Here is a 25429-nt window from a genome sequence, read left to right as displayed (position 1 = left end):
GAGTTATATCATTTGTTGAAATTTGTTTATCATTTATTTCACACAAAAAATTAAAAAATCTGTAATCAACATGTGCAACGTTTCTCCAAGGTGCCCAGGTTTTTAAATTGTGCTACATTTATTTTATTGATTGATACTGATATTTTTCTCAGTCTCTTGTCGTCGCCTCTCTTCTCTGTGTAATTACAGCCTGCAGTTCAACTGAAAACTCTCGTACTTTTTGTCACAAAACTGCTGGTTGCAGCTGAGTCAGTCATAGCTTTTCAGCTGGGTCGAGGAGTGCAGACTTTTAGTTTTTTGAGTGCAGATGGTTTACTTGCAGAAAATTTTTAAATGAGACCCGCTGAATGAACAACGGTGTGCCCAGTGGTTCGGTGGTTTGCACTGACGCCAGCTGGAAGATTCCTGGTTCACGTCCTGGGCCTGGGATCTTTCTGTATGGAGTTTGCATGTTCTCCCTGTGCATGTGTGGGTTTTCTCTGGGTTATCTGGCTTCTTCCCACAGTCTGAAAACATGCTGAGGTTAATTGATCATTCTAAATTGAAAGTAGATGTGAATGTGATTGTTCCCGTAACCATAATGAAGGTTAAGCAAAGGATTAAAATGATCTCAAATCAAATCAGTCTAACTTTATTTTCATAGTACCTTTTTTCAGGTTAGTGTAATTTAAAGTGCTTTACAGATGCTTGACTATCTCACATTGTGAAGCATATGTAAGTTATCTCATCATCTATCTGTTGATGGTGAATCATCTTCACCTCTGAACTCTTTCTTCACAATGACTGAGGTTCAGAAGAGCATCACGATTCTGGAGAAACAGCCACTAAGAGTCTTATCCAGCCCTGACGATCAGGGAGACGGGGTCTCTAATTTACCTTGATTGAAAGAGAAAAGGGTTGATGTTAAGTGTTTTCCACTTTACTGTAATGAAGACTGCCTGTGTTAAACTGCATATGACCCTCAAAGAGGAGTGAGTGCCAGAATAGACAAAGTCTGGTTTTTGAAGTGTACATTGAATTATTTAATAATAGTGTATCATCTGGTACAAAATCTCCATGAATAGGAAACCGTTTTTAGAACCAGATGTAAACAGGTGTCATCTGTGCAAGTGTAAGTGAATAAAGCAAATACATTCCAGTAAATAGTAGCAGAATTTCATTATTTTGAGTTTATAGAGAAGAATTATTGAATTAATTCTGGCTTGTAGTCAGCTACAGAAAACAAATGACACACCAACTTTGGTAATTAGTAACATAATCCATTAGATTAAAAAATATTCAGGTTGCTTCAAAATCTAACATTAAAGATATTGATCATGCCCAAAAAAAAATTAGTCACTAAATTTTTAGTTCTCGAATATTGGTTTTTCTCTTTTGTCCTAAGTATTTTTGATGCAAAAAAACAAATTAAAAAAACCCAAAACATTTTGCATATTAACAATAGCACTTAAAGCTGATTAATTAAAATCCATTTTATAAAAACAGTACTGGCAAAAGCTGCGGGTGTCCAGTGTGTGTTCTACGTGTGGGATGCTGTTTCTCTAGTGTACATTTTTGTTGCTTTTCAGTCAAAGGCCACATTGAAGACTTTGTTGTTGTAACACAAGAGGAGCACTTACTCAAAATGTTCATCGTCCATGTTCAGTGTAAACCAGAAGAGTAGGGAAACTTCACTATCCATAAATTATTATTAAAAAATAAAAACAAATATTAGTTGACTCACTAATCACAAAAGTGGTGACTCAGCTGTTGAAGTGTTTACTTTATAAACAGTAGAACATATTTGGCATTTAGAATAGGTCAAATTAAACTACTCTCATAAAACATGTTAGCATGAAAATCTACGGGTGTACTGCACTGTCCAAAAATAAAAATAAATAACAATATTCCCACAGCTAACCATCTCATAACCATGCAGTCATTTTCAATAGTGAAACAATATTTTCTACGCATAATTTTACATTAGATCATGGGGGAAAAAATCATAATTTTAAATTTGTCATACTTTGAAGACATAAAGAAATGTAATCAAATAATTTTTGACAGTAACAGTAATCTATTTGAACATATTTTTTAATGAAATCTGGAATGATGATAGCTGCCTATTTTTTGTCATCTGATTATGTAACTGATGTAAACTGATCCTTATTCAGTTTGATGCATTACTACACGAGCTTCAAACTGGCCATTGTTCACGAAAAAACTTATTTACGCTGTATATCAGATTAAAGTCTTTGTTTTCAGGTTCATTCATTAGCCAGAGTTATAGGGGAATTAAAAAAAAAAAAAAAGAATAAATTCTGGTATGAGATGGTGCAAAGAAAAGCCTCCAGCGTCTCTTTCATCTCGGAAACTCTCTAAGTTCCAAAACGACAGCACAACAATGTTTTATCGATTTTTTTATTGAGTCTGCGCTCACTTTCTCTTTATCTGCTGGTATCAATCTCTCAAGGTCAAACACAAAAACATGCTCAATAAGGTGGGTAATGTCTGCAGCAGAATAACTGGCTCTGCATAGAAAATTTTGCAGGAGCTTTGCAACAAACAGTTTTATAAGAAAGCAAGATCCATCCTGTCTGATTGTTTTCGTCCTTCACATCAACACTTTCACTTCCAGCCATCTGATGCTTTCCTCAGACTTCCACTTAAACCAGCACATTTAGACACTTCTTTATACAATCTGCTGTCTTCCTCCTAAACTCCAGGTGGAAAAACGTAATTATTTGCACAGTGTAACTAGCTGGTTGTCTGCCGTTTTACTGTGTATGTATGTTTTTAATGTTGTATTTATGTGTCTGGGTTTTATGTGTGCTTAATGGATGCATCCCGTTTTCTGTTGCTGCTCTGGGGTCCAAAAAAGTTGAATAATTGATTATCTATACTTAAATGTTGTCCTCCCAATTAGCCTATTACTGTATTTTACCATATCTCTAACATTTGTTTGTGCTCCTGCTTCTGCATGTATGTATTACTGACTGTGTCTGAGATCTTATGGATGTCATCCTTTCAGGAGTTTTGACCTGATATTGATTTGAGTGAAATCAAAACATTTCAATTTGCAGCGTGGATATTTTTTTAGATGTGCCGGTCTCCTACAAAATCTATAACTGAAACATCAGTGGTTTTTATGTTTTTCTAGTTCTTATCTGAATTAGTCATTTAACCCATATTTGCTTAACAAAAGTAAAAATATAGAAACTTATTGCATTTGAAAACTTGACAAAAGCTCTTGTATTTTCATACTTGTGTGCTATGTGGTACAAGATTATGTTTTTCCAGCTAGAAATAATATAACTGTTAGCAAATGAAGCACTGATCATCACTACATGTGGTTTATTCTGCATGAGAACACACTTCTAAAAGTATAAATAAAAATCATAAAGGTACCCTACCTCCAGGGACTGTAAACCATCATAGAACATAGCATAAATTACCTTGTATAATATTTGAATTCTAAACATGTTAACAGAGGATACAGAGAAGAGAAAATCACCTTAGATGAACCCACAAGGCTACTATTTTCCATTCTGCACCAATAAAGAAAGGTAGATTTTAAGCGGTTTATCAGTTTGTGCGTGAGTGTTTGTGTGTGTGTGTTTGTGTGGATTCAGTGTCCCTGAATTACTGAATGAATCCGTGCAGCCATAGTGGTAGTTTCTGGAGTGAGTGGGTGGGTGTTTGTCCTTGAGCAAGATAATGAATACATGGCAGCTGATAGGATGCTCTCTCTATCTTTCTCTCTCTCTATCTCACACACACACACACACACACACACACACACACACACACACACACACACACACACACACACCGGATCTATCGCTGCCTCTTCAACGACCTTGTCTTTAAATGTGTGGAGGAGGATTGTGGTTGTGAGATTTCCTCTTTCCGTTCGGTTTTCATTCCTAATTTTATTTGCATTTATCGGCAGTTTGTGTTTGCAGTTGTATTCAGCCGTCTGAAGAGTTTTGTTGGCATCAGAGATGTGGCTCTGGATGGGTTCATCTCACATCTGTCAAACTTCTCTGCAATGCTTGAAGATTCCTCTTCGTTTTGTGCTTCTGTCTTCTGTGGGATCCCACAGGGGCCTATTTTGGGACCCCTCATGTTCGCTATATAAATGCTACCCGTGTTGCATGTCATGTGTGGACATGACTTCCATTGCTATACAGATGACACCTATTTGCATGTCCTGTTAAAGCCTGGTACTACTGATGTCTCTTGTATAGTGTCCTGCCGGCTGCCTGAGTGAAATTAAAAATTGGATGTCCAAGAATTTCATGAATTTCATGAAGCAGCCTGCAACCTGGGTGCTATTTTTGATTCAGGTGTCCAAATTGGTGCCGTCTTGATTTACTCAACTTAGACAGCTAACTCTGATAATTCCTGTCTTATGCAGACTTTGAAAGGGGTCATTTATGCTTTCTTCTCCTCTAGACTTTTAACTCACTTTATTCTGTTAGCAGCAACTTGCATCCGGAAAAATGACCATATCACTCAAATCCTAGCTGGTTCTCCATGAGTTTTAGAATTGATTTAAGATCTAACTGGTTGTTTTTAAAGCCTCTTGCCCATATGTGTGATCTGATGACTCCCTATGAGCTTCATCGTTGCCTCAGATCTTCCAGCAAGGCCCTGCAAACATTCAACTTGTCACCAAAAGTGACTTTGCCTTTGCTTTTCTTTCCCCTCAAATATGAGCATCATCTTTTTAATCAAAGAGTCACTTTTGTCATCTGGCTCATTCTTAACTGTTGGTATTTGTTATAACTATTTCATTTATTTATTTATTGTGATATTTTATGTTTTGGATCTTATTTACTTGCAATATCTGTTCTTATTGTAAAGCACTTTGTAACTTTGCTTCTGAAAGGTACAACTTAAATGAAATGATTATTATTAACAGGTTTTTGATTTACTGTTACACTTTGATGATCATGTCTATTACTAGAGTCTGATTTCATAATCATCTGACAACAATTTGTTCATGTTTTCTTTTTGAAATTCCCCTAAAGTCAGGATAATAAAATTCTCTGAAAGACTATGCAGTTTAAGACTAATTATGCTTCACTTCATGATTCATATTGTATGTGAAAATTTGACATTGCTGAGCTGAACTCCTGCACACTCACTAAATGATATTCAATGAAATAACTGCAGAGAATTAAATGGAATTGCACCTGTTGAATTTGTCTCAAGATGATTGGGAAATAATGCTGAAAGTTCGGACCAGTGAAACTATGTGGTATACCTGCTTTTTATCCATCCCAGGTTTTGTTTCATAAGCTAATAAGGTCAATAAACAAAAATAAAAACAAAACAGATTTTTAGTAGCAGGAGTTACATTAAGTAAAGTCAATAAAAAGTAAAGAAACTTACAAATCTTACCATTATGATGCACTAAATAAAAACACATAATAAAGATTCAGGAAAACGATATGCAGTCATCAATGAAGTGTGGAAGGTAGAAGTAAAGCCACTGTACTGTGAAAACTACCCATATTGTTAATTATACATGCTGTATTATTTCAGATAATATATGATTCATCATGATCAATGCAGTGCTGAAGCACTTCAAGACCCTGATTGCTTTTAACCAACTTTAAAGATCATGTTGGAGCTCTTTTTAGAGCCTTTTTAGGTCCAAGGAAATTGGAAAAGTAGCTTTAAATCTCAGGTGTGTGTGTAGCTAAGCCCAAATTTCATTTTTCTTTAAGCAGTCGCTGTTGACTTTCTTGGGAACTGGTGGAGGCTGAGAGTGATGGGTTTGAGTGACTCAGTGGTCTGAAGAGGGGACAGAAGGTGATGGCATGAGATACACACACACACACACACACCCACACACACACCCACACACACACACACACACACACACACACACACACACACACACACGTCTCTCTCTACAGAAACACTGACCTCAGGACGAAAGAATGAAATCTTATCGCTGCAAAAACTCACATTGGAATTCCTCTCCGGTGAATGAAAAAAGTCAGACCCTGTTTGTGCGACTGTGTCTGTGTGTAGTCTGTCAGTGTGTGTGTCGTCTGCGAGCACATTCATGCAGGTTGTGTGGCCATTTCAGCCGAGTGGACTCCTTCATATGAACATCTAATGAAATCTCATCTTTGTCTCCCTCTCCTCTCTCTGCTCCTCTCGTTCTGACATCCATTTGTCCTTCGTAGCACGCAACACTCACAAATCATCCGACGACTTCTTCTTTTTTTTTCTTGCAATGTCATTCCCCTCTAGAGCCCACTCAACATCTAAAAACAGTAAAGAATGTCTAAGTATTTACTGGAAGCATCAAAGCAGCAGTCTAAACACTTCTATCATCATGTTGTGTCTCGTACTTATGCACTTGATGCTTCCTGGATCAGCTCCAGCAGATATACAATATGTGTTTATATATGTCATTAGGCTTTACTCATCTTATTAACATTAACTCTAATGTTTGAAAATGCACATAAAACACTACTTTTTTTGGTTTATGTTCAGTCATTGCACTGTTGTTGAGTCTGCTTGAGTATCCTTTTTACAGAGGACATGGTTAATTTTAACTTATTCTTTATTTAATTCTCTTTAGATTGAAGCACTTCTTAGTTAAACCAACAACATACTGTGTTGATGGATGGATGGATGGATGGATGGATGGATGGATGGATAGATAGATGGATAGATGGATAGATAGATGGATAGAGGGATTGTATATAGAAAAAAACAAAATGCAAGGAAAATATTTGATGTACAGTTGGATCAACCTGTATAAACAACCAGCCAAAGGGTCAAAGAATACAATTTGGTAGCACTAACACAGCGGGCAGCAAGAAAAGACACATGCTGAAAGAGTGTTTTTGTCTGTTTTAGCGTGTTTGGTTTGTGCAATTCATGCAGTCACACCGCTGCAGAATAGTACAGTATCATCAGCATATATGGAGATATAAAAGATAATTTTCCAACCTTTAGAAGAAACCACCTACTGCCTTTCATTTATAGAAATGTGAAAGAGCTATAATAAAAATATGAAGCAGAAAAAATAAATCTGCGTTAAAAAGCAAATACAGTCAAGTAATCCACCACAGCGAGTATAATGCCTTAATGTAGGTTTGTCAGAGATTTTTATTTCATCATGCCATGCTAAGTGTTTTCAGGCTGACCTATGCATGTCCTTTAGGGATTTTTAGATTTTAGCATTTAGTAGTAAAGGAGTAAGGCAGAAAACAAATAAGGGCAAATTTTTTTATTTGTGCTGATGTGTCTGTTTTATGTGTGTCACCACAGAGATAATTCCTAATGTAGTGGGTTGCCAAATATATTGCAAAGAATGAATGACTCACAGTACTTCCACCATTTTCTTCTTTACAAAGGGCACAAAATCCTGAAAGTCCAGGTCTGATGCTGCTTCGCATTTCCTATGGAGTCGGCAAAGTTTCAAAGTTGCAAATCAAAGGCATTAAGCATAAGCAAAACAATGAAACATCCCTATATATCAAAGTAAATGTGAGGTCGTCACAAAAATGACTCTCCAGCTCTTCATGTTTGTCATTCAGGCTGGTTCCTGCCGAGGCATCGATCACATTAAGTGTTTGAGCATCAATCTTTGCTTATTTTGGGGACTGTGAAGCTTTTCTCTCATGACTCACTCCGTTCCGTGCTCTTCTCAGGAAAATTTGATTTTGGAAAAAGGCTTCAGATGACTGAGTGATTAAGCTCCATTGTTTCCATAAGTTCTGTAAACAACACTTTACATCAGGGTGACGTTTATCACTGTCACTTCACTGGTTTCGTTTTTATAACCATCTAGCTGTTAGTACTGCTTTCCGAGTCATCTGCAACACAACTACATCTATACATGCTCACAGTCGAGCTGTTTAGTTAGAGTTAGTTGTTTTTCTCAGCACAAGTGAAACATGAGTGAAATGTTGGTTTTCTTCAACTCCTAAGCGAAATGTCTGGCAGAATAGGTCTTTTCGAGACAGGGGATACTTAACTTTGCTGGCTTCATCAATCTGTTAAAGCAACAACAGTCTGTCATTCAGACATCGGTCACTTTACATCAATGTTCCTCACAGCTTCATTCAGTAAAACCCATGACAGTGATGGAGAGAGCCGTCGTTCAAGGTATTTGTCATGCAAGATTGCAGAGTACATCAAGTGACTTGCAATATATAATATTGAACTAATAAACAAAAGACTAAATCTAAACAAATAGCTGCTTATCAAACTGTCCAAATGACTAATAGTCGAGTTTGTGTAGTATTTCTTAAATAGTAAAAATTCTGTCCATGTGTGATGATAATCTAATTTACCAACACAAAATTTTAAATCACCTGACAGTTGTGATGAATTTCAGGACTCAATCTGAGCATGGTCACTGTAAGAAAAGATTTAACTGCAACTTAAAAAGTGTGACTCTGTGTGACAGCCCACCTGTCTGAAGTGAAGAAGTAGGAGTACGAATGTGACTTGGAGTTAGATCCTGATCCATCATGTTTCTATGCAGGGAATCAATTATGTTCACAGATAATGAAAAAGAATGAATTTACTGCTGTCGTGCTGCATGAATATATGCATGCAGTTCTGCTTTGGAGATGCTCTTCTGGGTTATACTGCAGTCTGATGCAGCAGGTATTTAATAACTCAGAGGAAAGACTCCTACAAAGAGCTGGAAGCAACAAACTAAAATTCATCTTCTGTTAACTGTTGGTCCAAAAAAAAAAAAAAGAATGGCATTCAGTGAATGAGAAAGTTGTTATGATTGTAGCACACAAACTCTGTCTTTGGTACATTCTGTGATGTTTTTGGACCAATGTTTGTGCCGAAATGCGGAAATGCTTGTGCATGCCTATCAATTAATATGATATGCAGTTCAGATTTGCAGAAGTGATACAGAAATGTTACCAGGTCCCATTTTGTGAGATTGCCACTGCAACTTTGGTGAAGGCTACTCATTAATACATGAAGCCGACTCATTCAGATGCTGTTAGACTGACAGAAAGAAATTCATACCTGATAAAGACTTTATATCATTAACTCATCACTACATTTGCCTGTTTGGTGTTGGGCAGGAAGAGGATCACTGCTCTTTAGTAGAGGTCGACCGATATATCGGCCGGTCGATATTTTGGGCCGATATATGGACTTTTTTCAATATTGGCCATCGGCCGATATTTACAAATAAAAAGCCGATTTGTGATCAGGCACCCGTACGGGCAGCTGCCGCGACCGCTTTTCCCTTAGAAGGACCCCCGGCACTCAGAGAGCGGAGCATGAGGGGAGCGAGTGAGCCAGGAAACAACAAGCCTCGCTCCACACCTGCTTATTTGGTAAAAAAAAAAAAAAAAAAAAAAAAAACAGGTAAGAGATTTGTTTCTTGGTAAGAGAGAAAATGCAATGTTGATTTAGCCTTTAAAAGTCTTTACTGTGTGATCATCAAACTGTAAAAGTTAGCCGTTTAAGTTTTAGCGTCAGCCTCAGGCATACAAGCAAGTGAGGAAGTGAAAGTAAATCTGTGGATGCACTGTGTGTGTGTGTGGTGCGCGCCTATGCCCAGAGCGAGGCTGCTGCATGTCCCTCATCTGCACACCCAGCATCCATATGTTTATATTATCTAATATTAATAATATTATCTAATTATACTAGCAGCCCTTAAAAATCGGCTTCTACAATCGGCTTTAGATATCGGCCATCGGCTGAAAATTTTTTAAAAAATCGGTATCGGCATCGGCCTTTGAAAATCCCATATCGGTCGACCTCTACTCTTTAGTGAAGTTTTTGCTGGAAACAGCTCCTGTGGAATGGTGCAGATGACCCAAAAAAATGATTTTAATTTTCATGTATGTATTTATTTTATTTATTTATTTGTTCTTTGTTGCAATTTTACACACTACACATTTTCAACAAGCTCCCAGACAACTGCAGGTCTGCTGCAACTCTCAGTTCTTCCCTCTGTCCTTCACTGAACTAAATCTGAAGCTTCTGAGCATCTTAAACTGCACCGTAGCTTTTACTTTCCTGCTTTGTCTTCATTTTTATTTCCTAATGAACCTTTATTCCCTCATTTGATTGTGCATTAAAATGTCTATTTTTATATTGTTTTATGTTCTATTTATACATTGCCTTGACGCTTTTTATGTTCTATGTAAAGCACTTGGATTGCCTTGTTGTTGAAATGTGGTATGCAAAAAAAAAATTGCTTTATGTTGCCTCAGGTTGAAAACTAGAAAAGCCAGATGATGAGCTGAAATACTGTGGAGCTGAATCATAACTCTCTGTGGGTTCAATACTGCAAGTGACCTTTTTCACATTACATAGAGCCATTTGGTCCATTGTTGATTGAAAAATATTGACTAGAAGTAAAGTGGACAGCTTTAAATCTCACTAAATTTAGACGCAGATAATTAAACATTCACAAATCATCACATTAAGGTGGTTTCATAGCAGCAACCCAACCTCATCTTTTTGCATCTTGCTCTGTTGTCAGTCTGTCCATTGTTAATCAACTCCATTCATTTCAGAGCCATTATTCTCTCTTTGACCCGCAGTCCCCAGTGTACTCATCAACTGACCTCCACCCATCTGCACAACTGGTCTCAGGTGTTTATCAGCTCCTCAGTGTATGTACCTGCCCATCCATAAAAGGATCCAGCTTTTTCTAACTTGTTAAGCCGGGCAGACAATGTGCAGGTTTGACTTGTTTCACATACACTTTGAGGGGTCACTGGATATCAGTGGTAACCTCCAGGCCTGAAAAATGGAGCAAATGGCAAAAAGTGCAGTTCTTCAAATAGCCACTTTAGGTTGGCTTTTAAAGTGAATCAATCCCCATAGACTACCATGTTAAAATGTCCAACTTTGCTACAGAAACATACAGCCTGGGTTTGATCTCTGTAGTGAGTTTGCCCATTCTTTACAACTCTAAAGGAGGTCAGTTTTTCTTCAACTTACCAGTATAAATAATATTGGGGTGTAAAGTTGTAAGTAATTAAAGGAGGACCACACTGAATGTCCAAACTGCAGTTCAGGAAGCCTACAGGTGACATCATGAAGGATCCATCAATCTTTACAGTCAGTGGTTGGACATCTAGCATGAAACTTTTGATGCATTTCCTGGTTTGATTTCCCACAATTCAGCATAAAGTCACCATAGGTCAGTGTGCTTCCAAATGAGTTGTTGTGTGCACAGAATGTATGGAGACCAGGTCAATTCAGCTCTGGCCCTAAAGCTGATTCACTCATCGTGTTGAAATAGAAATTCATTGAGGTCATCAATGGACAAACCTAATTAGATTTATGGGACAAAACTGTTCTGGCCTTCTGAAAGAGACAGCAATGTGCACAAGGTTTGTAGTCTACAGAAATCCAGATTTTACATTAACTACATCACATTTGCAGTGCTGATAGATGACTCTAACACACAACAGATGCACTGGCACACATAAATACCATTAATTTTAATATGAGCATTATTTCAATACTCATTTATGTTTGAGTTACAATCAACAGTCAGCTTCATGAAAAGTTGGAGAAACAGATGTTTAGGTTAACACAGATAGTGTGGATTGCTGGGCCAATTATTGACGCGGTAAAGAGACTCATAAATTCCCATGTTATCAGCTTGGAAATATTTACCACACACAAACACACACTTGAATCAGCATGTGTCATTGTGTGTTTACAGCTGCGACTACTCTGTGCCTTGAGGCCCTGTCGCCTTTCTTTCCAGGCTTACTGCTCTCCGTCCCAAAGACTGATGACGGTGTCGATCAGTGAGTTATTACATGTGGCAATTTGCTGAAAGAGAAAAAAAGAAAGAAAGCGGTGGTTGAACAGGGAATAAATCAAAATACCGTCCTCCTCCTCCTCTCCTGACAGGGCCTCACTCTCTGTCCATGGAGGGACGGAGCTGTATGGAGGTGGGAAACGCTGGGATGCAGGACGGATGGATGGCTTGTTAAGAGGGCGGTGAGGTATTACTTTAAAAGTTTCTCTCCACCCCCGTCGGAAGTCAGCGGGACAGGCAGCCGACAGCTTTTCCAGAGGATGGGAAAGCTGGAGGCTGGGATTACTGCTCATTTGGAGAAGGCACTTAGTGAAGCCAGAGCTGTGGCTGAGCTTCAGTGTCTGCAACCTTAATGTGTATTTATCCAATATTATACAACTCAAACCAGCGAATTTTCCACATCTTAGTCCTGGGTTGTCCTTGAAAAATGATCTTAAAAGCTATCCCACTGACTCAAACTATCACTTTAGAGATTCTTTATACTCTTTATCAGCTAATTCCAGCTCAGTAACAGCAGTCAAACAAAGGGCTGCAGCATTTCATCAGTTGGATATATCCTGGATGTCTTCTGCATCTTTTATATATCGTTCCCCTAAATTTAACCTGACATATTTGATAGCTTTGGGAACTTGACTTTGAATTAAAGTTCTGATGTTTGGCTGCTCACCATAAGTTTGTAATGACTGGCCCATCTGTGTGGGTCAGTGAGGTTTAAGAGGCTCTCTCTGGTGGTGCTTTCAAGGCTTGGTGAAATTGTGCTTTAATAGTGTTTTGTGTTATTTGTTATTCCTGAGCTCTATGAAACTGGAGGCTGGAGGTGATCATCCTTTAGATTAACAGCTGGATACAAGCGTGAACAGACAACCCACCATTGCTCATATTTGAAGAAATATGCAACGTAAACATAAAAAGGGTAACTTGTAGTTTTCAGTTACAGGCTCCTTGGCAAACAACAGATCCATGACTATAATTTATATGATTAACTCAGCTAATCATCTCTCATCTCTTGCTTCGTATGCAGTGTACAGACATTAGAAGGGTATCAATCTATTCATCTAATTCTGCAAGAAAAGCCAGGTAATAGGGTTTATGCATCGTCATCGGGCTCTGAAGTGTTTAACAAACACTTAGAAGAAAACTACAATGAAAAAATGTTAATCTGAGACACAATATACTGACTGATATAGTGACATTGGAAGAGTAGTTGAGAAAAGATCAAAAAAACCTGGAACTCAACTGACCCCAAAAGCAAAATTCTGTTTTCATTTAAACTCCCCTTCACTTTGGGAAGGTCAAAGGTCAGGTGGAGTTGGTCGAACTTCACTGCTTTACTCAAGAACTGGTGGAGGACACTCAATAATGCGATGTTAACCCCGGAAGGTCAGTTCTGTAGTCAGATGTTTCAGTTCCAGCGGCTGACAGCAGAAACGGACACGTGCGAATGTACAAACAGTTTAATATATTCCAAACATAAAGTGATTCCTTCCCTCACATTTCAAAGAGAAGAATCCTAAATCTGTTAACAATCAGATTGCTAATGAAACAAGTCCTAAACACAAGTTTGTGTGTGTTGCAAGAGGAGCAGGAGAGTGTGTTTGTGCGTAAAGTTACTCTGCACTGGGACAATTACTCAGCTTCGGGATGAATGAAGTCTGTGGAGGAGTTTTTTTTTTCTATGTTTGCACGAGAATGGACTGGAAGAGCAAGTGGAGGGGACAGAGAGGAGGAGCAGTGGGACGTGGGCAAGTGATTCTCCAGATGAGATCTAATATGTGAGACGATGCATCCTAAAGAGACGTTTTCTCATGGGCCTACCCCATGAATACAAATTCACCCCGCCACCCGCTCTGCGCTGGAAGGACAGATGCACCTTGCCTCAACCCGTAGTGGAGAAGTACAGCCTGCTTTTTCCTTTTTTTTCTTTCCTACCTCAACGTTTACTTCCATCCAATCACAAAACTCAAGCGTGGTGACTTCATGGCAGCTCTTATGAGTCATCCATTCATGCCTTTGTCTTGTAACTGAATCTGGTTGCTCTTTTTCAGTGTCATGGGGCCTCGTATTTATAATGAGGGACCGATTGTCTGCAAGCGTGTTGGCCGAAAAGTAAAATGCTGCCAACGAAACGCAGCAGGTGAGTTTGTTAAAGGAGGAAATGTGGAAAATGTGCATGTGTGTGCTGACCTTGGAGGTTATCTTAACCAGGTTGAGTGCATGTGTGTGTTACAAACGTGTGTTTCTTGTGTGTGTGTGTGACGGAGATAACAGCCTGTAAATGTACTGGGGTCAGTCTTAGTGACATCACTTTTTGAGAAGATCTGAGTGGACAGGAAAGTCAATTAGAGTTAAACTGAGTTTACCAGCTGGACACTTAGTATAAAGGAAAAAGTGTGTGTCCGTGTCTGTCTGTGTGTGTGTGTGTGTGTGTGAGAGAGAGAGAGAGAGAGAGAGAGAGCAAGAAAGAGAGAGAGAGGAAAGGGGGAGGAGATACAAAAGGGAGGAACAGAGTGGAGAGGAAAGGAGAGAGACATAGTAAGGAGGTTTAGGAACAAGAGGGAGTTGTTGCCGGTGATACAGTACAGACAGACAACTCATTTTGCTCCTGCAGCTTCCAGCGGCTCTTCCAGCCTTTTCAAACAACCGGTGGTGGAAGTGCAGGCGACAGAGAAAAGGGAGTTGGCTACTAATAGAGGTCAGGCAGGCAGAGGGGAAGCCGGTGGATGTTTTTGAGAGTTTGCTTATCTGACACTGAGAACAGGATGAGAAGCTGAGCGTAGGGAGCAGAGAGGGGGGAAAACATGGAGCAAGCAGCCTTACCTACACTCAGTTCACATAGGAGACACAGGAGAGACGTGCACTGGCTGCTGTGAGAGAGGTAAAAACACAGAGAGAGGTAAACAGTCCACTTTGTCCATTCTGTCCAAAGGAGCGAGAGCGAGAGCCGAGGGATCGTAACACTGGAGCTCAAGGATAAACCATGGACTCTGCATACATCCCACCACACCTGGATGTGAGTACTACATCCCTCTCACACACACACACACACACACACACACACATATATACACACATCTGTCTGTCAAGCCACAGGCCACAGGAACTGCGCTGCTGAAACCATTAGTCACTCTGGGGAAAATCGCACATACACACACACTCACACGCTCATGCACATGCATACACTCCTGGCACACCGTATTGCTCAATCAAAATCTTGTCCGGTAAGCAACTTGTCCGAGAATAATGTGCCCATTATGAGTTCAAAGAGCATAACGTAACTCACCAGCGCTGCAACATGCACAGTATGAATTGGCCCTCAGTGTTGACGCTCAGCGGCTTTAATGTGAAAAGCAGAGGTGTGTTTTTGTTCTGTATTTCACATCGGTGTAGCTGTCAGACGCACAACGAGAGCAGTCTCTGAGCTTCCAGCAGTCGTGGCTTAGATATGTCAGTGTTTCCACTGATGCTATTGCAGGGTTGCGCCTCAGCGGGGCCTCCTGTTAACCACAATGCACTTGTGACATGGAGACCTGCGAGCATCACAGGCTGAAGAGAGGAGGATGAAAGAGACGAGTTGTGAATACATGATGACCTACTGATGCTCTGTTCACACAAATGAGATTAAAGCCAAAAACACAGTGTGTGAGTGTCTGAGGTGTGTGGATGTGATACTTTTTGCAGAAGCACTGGGTCTACACCATTACTAGTGTCTACACACACTGAACCAGTGTGTGCATATGTGTGTGTGTGTGTGCATTTAAATCTATTTCCAACTTGTCCCACATTTTTACAAGCCAGTTCTTTCGCACTTGTAGATATTGTTTTGTATTTACACGTACATGCTCACTCTAATTGGCGTGTGTTTAAATCCTGTACTACATTTAGCATGGCACACGTAAGCGTCCGTGTGTGTGTGTGTGTGTGTGCGTGTGTGTGTGTGTGTATACGTTTGACGTGTGGGTCATTAGCCAGCTAATCAGTCCAGCTGCGATGAATTAGAGCGCTGTTCTAATGGAGTCCAATAAAACCACACAGCAGCCTACCTGGAATATTGTTCTAATGATTTCATCTGTTACGCCTCAGAAAGCAGAACCACAACTGCACTCGCAACTGTTCTGGACATTTTTCACCCTCCACGCCCCCATCCATTATGTATTAACTCCACAGCTGAAAGTCATGCATTAATGACTAGTTAAGCATGGGGAGTATGGTGTAGTCATAATTTCACAGTTAATTATACTTGACTATGCTCACTTTATAATGTGAGGGCCACTGTGGAAATACAGAGCGGTGGCAAATGCAGAAGCGTCCACACAAGTGTTCTCAGGTGTGTATGTGGACACTGTACATCATATTTGGGCTCCTGAGGCTGCCTGACAAGTACTTGAGTAAGCTCAGAGAGCAAAAATGAACCCTGTGGCATATATACTGCATGTATCATGTTCTAAAAGAATGAGCATAGAAAAACGAGAGCTGGACGGGGGGGTGGGGGGGAATCAGGGAGAGTGAGAGAAGGAATTTGGGAAAAGAAACACGGGAAGAACAACAGGAAGGGAAAGTTGAGGGACCAGGCGTAACATGAAGACAGCGGCGGTGGATAAATCAGCCGGCTGCTGTGACACTCCGGCCCCCTGGCCCGGCAACAGTCTGCCGCACTTTTCCGCAAAAACACCATTCATTTGAGGGCAACATTAATAGGGGACATGGAAAGGCAGAGAGAGGGCGATAGGTGAATGGGAAGGTGATACAGAGAAGCTCAAAACTTGGTATTTTTAGCAGAAAGAAAGGAAAAATGTTCCAGAAAAGGACTTAGGAGTTTGAGAAAAGAGAAAGCGGTTATTCAGGGTACAGTATAAAAACACAGAGCACAAAGCAAAAGGACAAAGTTCAAGGAATGCAAAGAGGAAGGAGGAAGGGGAAAGGGAGCAGGGTTTGAAATAAACAGATAAAAAGAGCGGCACGGAGTGTAACGGACGCCAGAGGTTTTAATCAGTGAGTTCAGAAAGGCACTGGACACTCGTCTGCCGCACGCCAGGGTCACGCTACTGTCTACTCAGGAGGTCAAGTCACATCTAATATGTCTAATAGGCTGAGCTGCAGCCTGCACACAGGGAAAAGACGCCCAAACACTGCTGCTGAACTCTAAACCTTCATCTCACCTTATCTCTGACCCATTCATCATACAGCTTTCTTCTCTATGAGCATTTTCATTAGTCCACGTTTGAGCCGGATTCGTGCTGGAGAGGAAAATAACAAAAAAATTCAGAGACAAAAAAGGAGGGCGTAATCGTAAAAACAACAGGTCAACATCAGGGTGGGTGGCAACCTGACGCACATGACGCATAAAGATGCTAAATTAGGCCTGGATCCTCTTAACCTGGTTTGAATTAGATAGAACTAGTCATAACACAGACACCTCAGGAGAGGAGAGAGGCTGCACATGTTAAAGTTTTGCAGGGTTTTTCATCCACTGTTTGCAGCCTCTTTGCCGGTGTGTTTCTCTTCCATGCACAACTCAGACACACCCTTCTGTGTGACAACTTCACCTTTGTCACCTGGGTGGTTTTGTAGGTGAGGAAAGTACAGGAGACATGTGGTGTTGTTGTCCTTAATCTGCTTTACAAGCCTCCACAATATATGGGAGAGGCTGTGCAGCAGAGTGTCTAATCTGTAATTGTCCTCTGCTGCTGCCTCAGGTGAAACAACCCCTGGGTGGGGCTGCAAGAGTTTAATGGATAGCCAGCAATGGTCCCACGCTTGGAGGTGGCTTATTTTCCCAGGCCTGCCCTTTGACACGCGCACCATACGGACAATGCACAATCGCACACGCATAAAAATATACACACCTTCACACCTGTGACCTCCCTTTAACCCGTTTTCTGACAGCGTGGTGAGATTATCAGCCATTACAGTGTCATTATGTGTTTACTCAGTCATAAACACCTCTGTTATCTCGCTGCAGAGGCCCTAATCGATTCTCTGTCCCTTAGGCAGATGAGATAAAGAGATAGAGGTGCGAGTGAGGAGCTATGGGACCTCTTGAACGGGGAAAGAGATAACACCAAACTTGAAGTGTTCCAATCGACAGCACTTTCTTTCAAAGAGGGGTATTTGTCCAGTCAACCAGGGTGACAATGGCACACAAGTCAATTGTGCTCTATTGTGTGAGTTCATTTGCAGTTCAGATTGTCTTGTGTCAACCTGGCCAACAGGTTTCACACCTTTGTACTGACCCTTTAATGCTTCTTCAGGTCAACAGGGCTGTTAGCTTGCTGGTTTCTAATTACTCACTCAGTGATTAACACCTGCTCTACTGAGGTACAGGGCGTTAGCCGGGTCCAAGTGGTAACTGTATGACCCCTGTCTGTGGTCGTGTTCCCACGCTGAGAATAAGGAGAGATACGCTGATGGCTTGTCTTGAGTCAGCTGAGAGAGGCTTAATCCTCTCAGCACAGTCCGGTTTAGCTAGAAGAGCATTGTTGTGGCATCTGTGGGGTTTCAGTCCAAATTAATGAGCATGAAAATAATCTCGTTTTAGAAATTTCAGCATCTGCTGAATCGATCAGATGTAGGTGTAGAAATACACAAAAGCAACACAGAAAAGCTCAACAGTCAGTCCTAAATGGGTGCAAACTCCTCACAGGTTCAAGAGGACTCAACATGCAAACCACAGAAGTGACTTGTTACTCCGCCAAACAACGTGGCGGAGTTATGTGATGATTGGTGTTGGTTTGTCCATCTGTTTGTCTGTTCGCAACATCTCTCAAAATGGACTAATGGATTTTGATGAAATTTTCAGGGAAGGTCAGAAATGACACAAGGACCAAGTGATTAGATTTTGACAGTGATGCGGTTTGTAGTCTGGATCCATGGATTTGTTAAGGATTTCTGTATCATTGTGAGATAGCAGAACAACATCACTGTAACCATGACAACAAGTGAACACTACGTCAGCTGCCTGCTGATGATCACATGATTGTGATCCTACTACAAATCAACCACTGCAAACTTATTGGAAATGATACAAGGAGCAATTGATTAATTGTGGGTTTTTTTAAAAAGTACTGAGCTACGTAAGACTGACTTCCAATAGCAACATCACTGCATGCATGTCTGAACAGGCCATTATATGCTGTTTTACCTCATAATCCACTAAAACCAAATTGACAGTCTGTCATCTAACTTTTTATTTTATGATTGTAAAACAAGCCATTACATTTCACAGAATTTACAGTGCATGTTACTATGTAGCAGACACCTTTGCACACACTGGCAAAATTTAGACCTGAATTTAGATTTAACACAATTTAGACCAAAGGAAAATAATGGTAAATAATGATTTTTTATTTTAAATTGAACTTTAACGTATTGCACATTAACAAATAACATCAGTGCTCCTGCTAGCTATGACTTCACCCACATTCCTATAGAAAATGGTTATATTCTCATAGAGGAGCTGCTAAACTCTTGGCCTGCACAAGTCCATAATCAATAGTAATTAATGATGATTAATGGTTGCTGTCGTGTAAAGCTTTGGGAGCTCTAAATATAAACAACCACATAAATTCCACACAACAAACTGACTCATCAAAATGACACAACCACTACGTCGTCTGAGTCTTTTTATATATCGGTATCGACGTAAGCAGCATTTAATCAGACCTGTATGTTCTATTAAAATGAATTATTTGAAACTAAGAAAAGTCATGAATGTACATGCAATGAAAGGGTTAATTTGTTAGGCCTTAAATGAATAATAATAATAATAATAATAATAATAATAATAATAATAATAATAATAAAATGTCTTCTTTACTCACTCCCACAGACAAAGTTATGGAAACCTACAGAATATTGTATTCTCCAGTGTTTAGAAAAGGAAGAGAGAAGAGAAAAAATCTCTACAACTCCATTACATGTCACTGGAGTCCACTGCCTTTGATTAATACTAGATGTTTCTGGTACACAACACTGTGATCTCTTTTACACACAAACACGCAGCATGATTAAATTACACATAGAGACCGCTTAATTACTCCTGCTTAGGTGTCTTGTGAGATATATGGGCCTTGGGGGTTAGAGGCTTGCCATAAATTAACAAAGAAAAAACAAAGTAGCACTGTTTCTACGGCCAGGAGCAACAAGAAAACAACTTCATATGGATATGTGGACAGTAAATTTCTTGAACATATGCCACATGAAGGCTGAAGACTAATGAGAAACTAGTGTGTCCAGGAAGGAGAAGACATAAGCATGATATACAGAGTCCAAGAGCTTCTTGTAGCGGCTATGTCTTTTGCAGATTTTTCAGCCGATCCTTTATATAGTGTCATTATGTGATATGGTTTACTTTCTGTTTGTATAAAACACAAATTGTGCAAAATTTAAAGGGTACAGAAAGTGCTCCACAACCTGCCTCCAGTGGATTCTCCCTTGACGTTTAGGTTGCTTCTATTTTTTGTCCTTCCTCTCTTCTTCTTATCTTCCCCTTCTCACCACATCATCTCTGCTCACCTCCCTCAACCCCTCCAGGTCCACCATGTTCCCTGCTAACCTCCTGCTCCTCATGGTCCTGCTGCTACCTCAAGCCTCGTCTGGTCGCCAGGGCGGAGACGCCAGAGAGACCGATCATGGCAGGGTGTCCCCGACGCCTTCCTCCCTGTCAGCCCTGCCGTCCCTCCTGGATCCCAGCCTGGCCCAGACCATCCAGACGCTCCTGTTGAGCCGGCTGGGCCTTCAGTCTCAGCCTGACCCTCGGCCTGGAGTGCCGGTGCCCCAGTACCTCCTGGATCTGTACCGCTTCCACCAGCAGCAGTACCATCTAGTGGAGGACCCTTTGTTTAATTTCCCCAGCCAGCACATCCAGCAGGCCAACACTGTACGCAGCTTTCACCACAGCGGTAAGCTTACCCACACACCACATTATTTCTGTGCACTCCAATGAAAATATATGAATTTTAACTGTTTGAGGCGTTTGAATATTTATTTCAGGAAAGCTGCTTGTGCTTTCTCTTGACTTATTTTAGTAGATTCTGTTCATGACAGGAGCAGATGTTTGCAGTGACTCATCTTTTGGCAATTTAAACACTAAATAGGATCTATTACTCTTAGATAAGATGAGTAAAGCCTGAAGTCTTCTTTAAAGACATATGTGAGAGCATGCTTAGATAACTCCCACTGAGGGGAATTTTCTCTTTGACTCTGGACTCTTTGTCCTGCCCTTCTGATAATGGCTGGGTTAACCTTTTAGGGGGCAAACATGGGTCTCTCTTAACTGCTGACAGTTGCCTTCAAATTGCTGTCAATTCAAAGGCAACCGGCTCTTGAAAAAAATAACTTAACCTGAAGAGTTCTTAAGAAGAATTTGCAGCTTGTGGTTTTATTGTCATCAACACGTTAATGAGACTGGAGGCACCTGTTTGTCAGGTTTGTTTGCTCTAAACTGAGAAAGTGACACCTGAGCACACCTGGAGTGCTTTAATCTAATCAGGAGGGTGACATCAGGCATAAATGATCTCGAGGGCTGTTCCTGGAGCAGCAGAAAGGAGATTCACAACTGCTGCCCGCTACAAGAAATGTCAGGTAGAGAGTTGATATTACAGAGGCTGGTATTGGTTAATATTCTACTTTGGAGGTGTAAATTTACAAAGAAATTAGCAATTAATCAACAACCAAGACTAACATATGTGAACTTTTGGTGAGCACAGTTTTGCTAGATATTAATCCTCAATTCTGATATAATGAAAACAATGTACAAACACAAAAAGAATAGTGAAAAGATGTACTTTTTTTCTCTCTTAAAGTTAAATTATCAGTAAGTCTAGATACAAACAAATGCTAAAAAGGTTCATTTGAGTTGGGGAGTTTAACATCTTCAAGCAAAGGGTAAAATCTGAGCTATACTCCATAGGTACACACCCATCCAATCATGAGATAGATATATGAATTATTCTGCTTTAATTAGAAATATGTCTGATATGGATTTCAATTTTAAAAACTTTAATTACCTGGGAAAACAACATCTATGCCTCCAGAACCTATGAATATCCAAAATATTTCTAAAATCATATCTCTGTAAGCTTTGGACATGTTTCCTACATCACTATTTTCTGCCTCAAGTGTCCACATCATAGTTCTGTAAGCTATAAAATGGACAAAGATTGGCTTTTAAACTCGTTGTAATGTCTCAGATGTGCTCATAGATTTATGATTTAACTTAGTTTTTAGGTGAGCTCACAGAAACTTTCCACTTTCAGCAGAACAACTGGAAAACGGCCTTCTAATGTCAAACTCTGAACATACATCATTCTGTATTGTGAAGGTCAAACATCCAAAAGAAGAAGCTTTTACCAAAACCCATTTTTCAAAGGAGGCGGACATGAAGTTATTTGCTGATATTTCAAGATAGTTTGACAATGTTCCAGCTTTTGACATCATTCGAGAAAGAGCTGGAAAATGACAAATGCATGTATTTTCGGTCAAATAAAGCCTATAACCTAAACCACACTAAACTCCCATATACCCTTGTCTCTTTTCCTCTTAGAGCCTCTTGGAGACAGTCCAATAGCAGAGGATCATACGAGAGTGCACATCTCCTTCAATATCTCCTCCATCCCTCAGGATGAGAGGGTGCTCTCCGCTGAGCTTCGCCTCCTCCGCAGTGGCAGAGCCTCCCTGGGCCCCGGGCCCCACAGACTGAACCTATACCTCTCTGAGAACCATGAGGAGCCTGAGCCCACTCTGCTGGACACGAGGTTACTCCCCACGGACGTCCACAGTCATAAGCCAAGTGGTTTCTGGGAGGCGTTCAGCCTAAGTGCAGAGCTCCTCCATAAGGCCCACGCTGGGACTGGTAGCCTGGGCTTCCTCCTGGAGGTCAAACCTGAAAACAACACCACCTCACTTCCAGACAAGAGCCTCTTCTCTGCTGCAGGTGAGGCGGAGAAACAAAAAGAGGGACACCTGAGGGTATGCAGGTCTGTGGGGCAGGATGATAACAGCTGGGCCCAGGAAAGACCCCTCCTGGTGACTTATAGTCATGATGGTCGCGGAGAGCCTTTAGTCAAACATGGCAGAAGAACCCCTGGTAATGGCCAGAGGATGAGGGGGAGAAAAGCGACTAAAACGAGGCCCAGGAACAGCAGCGAGAGCCGCAATAGGAACCAAGAATGGGGGAGGGGCAAAAAAATGGAGTATACTGGCTGGGGGGGTGATAAAGGAGGGGTCAGCTGGAGCGAACGTGGAAGAGTGAAAAGAAACGGTGGTCGTGCCGCGAAACTGAAACGCCTTTCCCGTAACAGATGCCGCCGTCATCCTCTTTATGTAGACTTCAACGATGTGGGCTGGCACAAGTGGATCATTGCACCCAGCGGCTACGATGCCTTCTTCTGCCTGGGAGAGTGTCGTTTTCCTCTGGCCGACCACATGAACTCCTCAAGCCACGCCATGGTGCAAACTCTGGTGAACTCTGTGAATGGAGCAGTGCCCCGGGCCTGCTGCGTCCCCACCTCCCTCAGCCCCATCGCCCTGCTCTACCTGGACCCTCAAGACCGAGTGGTGCTGAAGAACTACCAGGACATGGTGGTGGAGGGCTGCGGCTGCCGGTAGAGGGCTGGACAACTCAGACCAGGAGACACTCAGGAGGACGGAGGAGCGTCACGGGAATAGGAAGAAAGAGAAGCATGAAAAGGCAGATGGTGGGAAGAAGAAACTGTAGCAGCCAGATGATGGAGACAAATGTAACAGCATAAGAAGAGAGATAAGGGAATGATTTAAGCAGCTCGATCATCATTATCAGGGGCAATAAAAGAGGTCAGACATAGAAAGAAAAGAAAAAGACTAAGAGAAACAAACAGGATAAATGAGTAGACAATAAGGCAGAGGAAGAAGTGTGAGCAGAAATATGGTCGACACAGATAAACTGCCGGAATTTACTTTCACTTTTTCCCCATTTAGCGATGATGCAGCTGCATACATCATCAGGCTGCTTGTTCTCTCATGAGAAACCAGCGCTTTAACATCAGATGCTTTAATTCCAGGAGTGTATTCATGTTTGCCACCCATCCAGCTCTAACAAAGCTGTCTGACAGGCACATGCACATGTGCTTTAGCTTATTGTGGCACACAGCTGACATGGTAAACATTCTGAGTAGTCAGTTGTGGGTGTACATTTTAAGGCCCTGGAGCAGTGTTTACACAATTCTGTGTCTTTCTGATGGACTCATTGATGATCGACAGCGTAACCCATACGACGATGGCACCAGCACGGCATCTAAACTCTCTGTGACAGTGTTGTTTCTGCAGTATTTTGAACCAAGAGTTAGGGTTTTTCTGTTTTTATGAAAGCTAATATAATGACAGACTTGTCCCTTACCAGCACCCATACATCACAAGCTATTTAAAACCACAACAATAATGCTGAGGAACTATTATTCTATTATTTGAATGTACTACTATCACTATTATTTAAAAAAGAGAGACTTTTTTTTGTAAATTTCTTTTGCAGACGTCAAGAAAATCCAAGTGATGGTTGTCTTGTGATTATACATGATTCCACTGAATGGCAATTCTAACTTAAAAAGACACATTATGTATTTAAATAGCAGCAATATGGTGTATTTAATCTTGAAAATATTTAAGATACCTGCACTCAGCAGAGCATACAGCAAACTGAAAGCCTGCCGTCCACATGAAGTAAGTTATGGTAGCTTTACATCCATTCAAGTGTTCAGTGTATTGAATTAACAGTCTGTGTTACTTCTCACCGTATCATTGCACACATTTCGTTGTACAACACATGATAGAAGACGTAAGTGGTGTTGCCTTTTAAAAGCTCAACTAACAAGTCAATTGAAAGCTCTATGTATTGTAGCTACTGAAGTGTGTAACAACAAGTGTCTTTGCTAGTTGTGTCTGCATGTGTTAAGAAAAAAAAGGAAGACTGATATTGAAACTGGGACTTTAGTGCCTTTCAAACAGGGGCTTTATTAAAAGTGTTCTCTGCTGAGCTTAGTAATTGTTTTTCGGTGTTGCATTTTTCTCTCTAAATGGAAACGTTAAAGCAACAGCTTGTAAAATGTTTGACAATATACCTCTAATAAACAGAGCAAACAGCACAACTGTCGAGTGACTCTTCTTTTGCATCAACCATTCATTTTTCTGGATGTATCAAAAGGCTTCACTTACACTCAGAGTGGAGTGGACTTATTGACACTTTAAGGGAAAAAATGGAAGCATCAAGTACCACAAAGATCCACAGTTTTGAGTTTGACATACTGCAGCTAAGCAGTTTCAGTAATTCTTACTCTTTTAGTCTTTTTTGAAAAAGGAAAATTTTCCCTTTTCAAAATTGGAGCTACCGCTGTGGCAGTTGTTCACAGTACAATGACACTATAAAAACTAAGCGGTTTTCTCATCTTCATACATGTTCAATATTTCCCATCAGCTGCACTATCAGTTGTGCATTGACACCTGTGTTCTATATTCTATGCTGCCCCTGTGGGCTTGCATATGTTAGAAAAATAACCAGAAAAACTAATCAAAGGGTCAGCAAGTACAAAAACACAATACTCTGGAATGATCAGGATTATCCCATAGCTCTGCATTTCATTGATGCTCACCATCAGATCTTGTCATTGCTTTTCTGTGGCA

At 40.7% G+C, this 25429-nt stretch overlaps 1 protein-coding gene across 1 annotated transcript in view; it reads left to right on the top strand.

Annotated features, from left to right (window-relative positions):
- The window catches only part of bmp16 (bone morphogenetic protein 16), a 44564-nt gene extending 19667 nt beyond the window's left edge, over positions 1-24897 (top strand). Inside the window, exons 2-5 of the mRNA XM_035949735.2 lie at positions 13828-13916; positions 14709-14792; positions 20312-20679; positions 22323-24897. Of these exons, the coding sequence (XP_035805628.2) occupies positions 13894-13916; positions 14709-14792; positions 20312-20679; positions 22323-23386 (1539 nt within the window). The 5' untranslated portion in view covers positions 13828-13893 and the 3' untranslated portion in view covers positions 23387-24897. The remainder of the gene's footprint in view (positions 1-13827; positions 13917-14708; positions 14793-20311; positions 20680-22322) is intronic.
- The last annotated feature ends 532 nt before the right edge of the window (positions 24898-25429 follow it).

The sequence above is a fragment of the Amphiprion ocellaris genome, chromosome 7 (assembly GCF_022539595.1).
Source record: "Amphiprion ocellaris isolate individual 3 ecotype Okinawa chromosome 7, ASM2253959v1, whole genome shotgun sequence".
NCBI lineage: Eukaryota > Metazoa > Chordata > Actinopteri > Pomacentridae > Amphiprion > Amphiprion ocellaris.
This window is presented reverse-complemented; position numbering and strand designations above follow the sequence as displayed.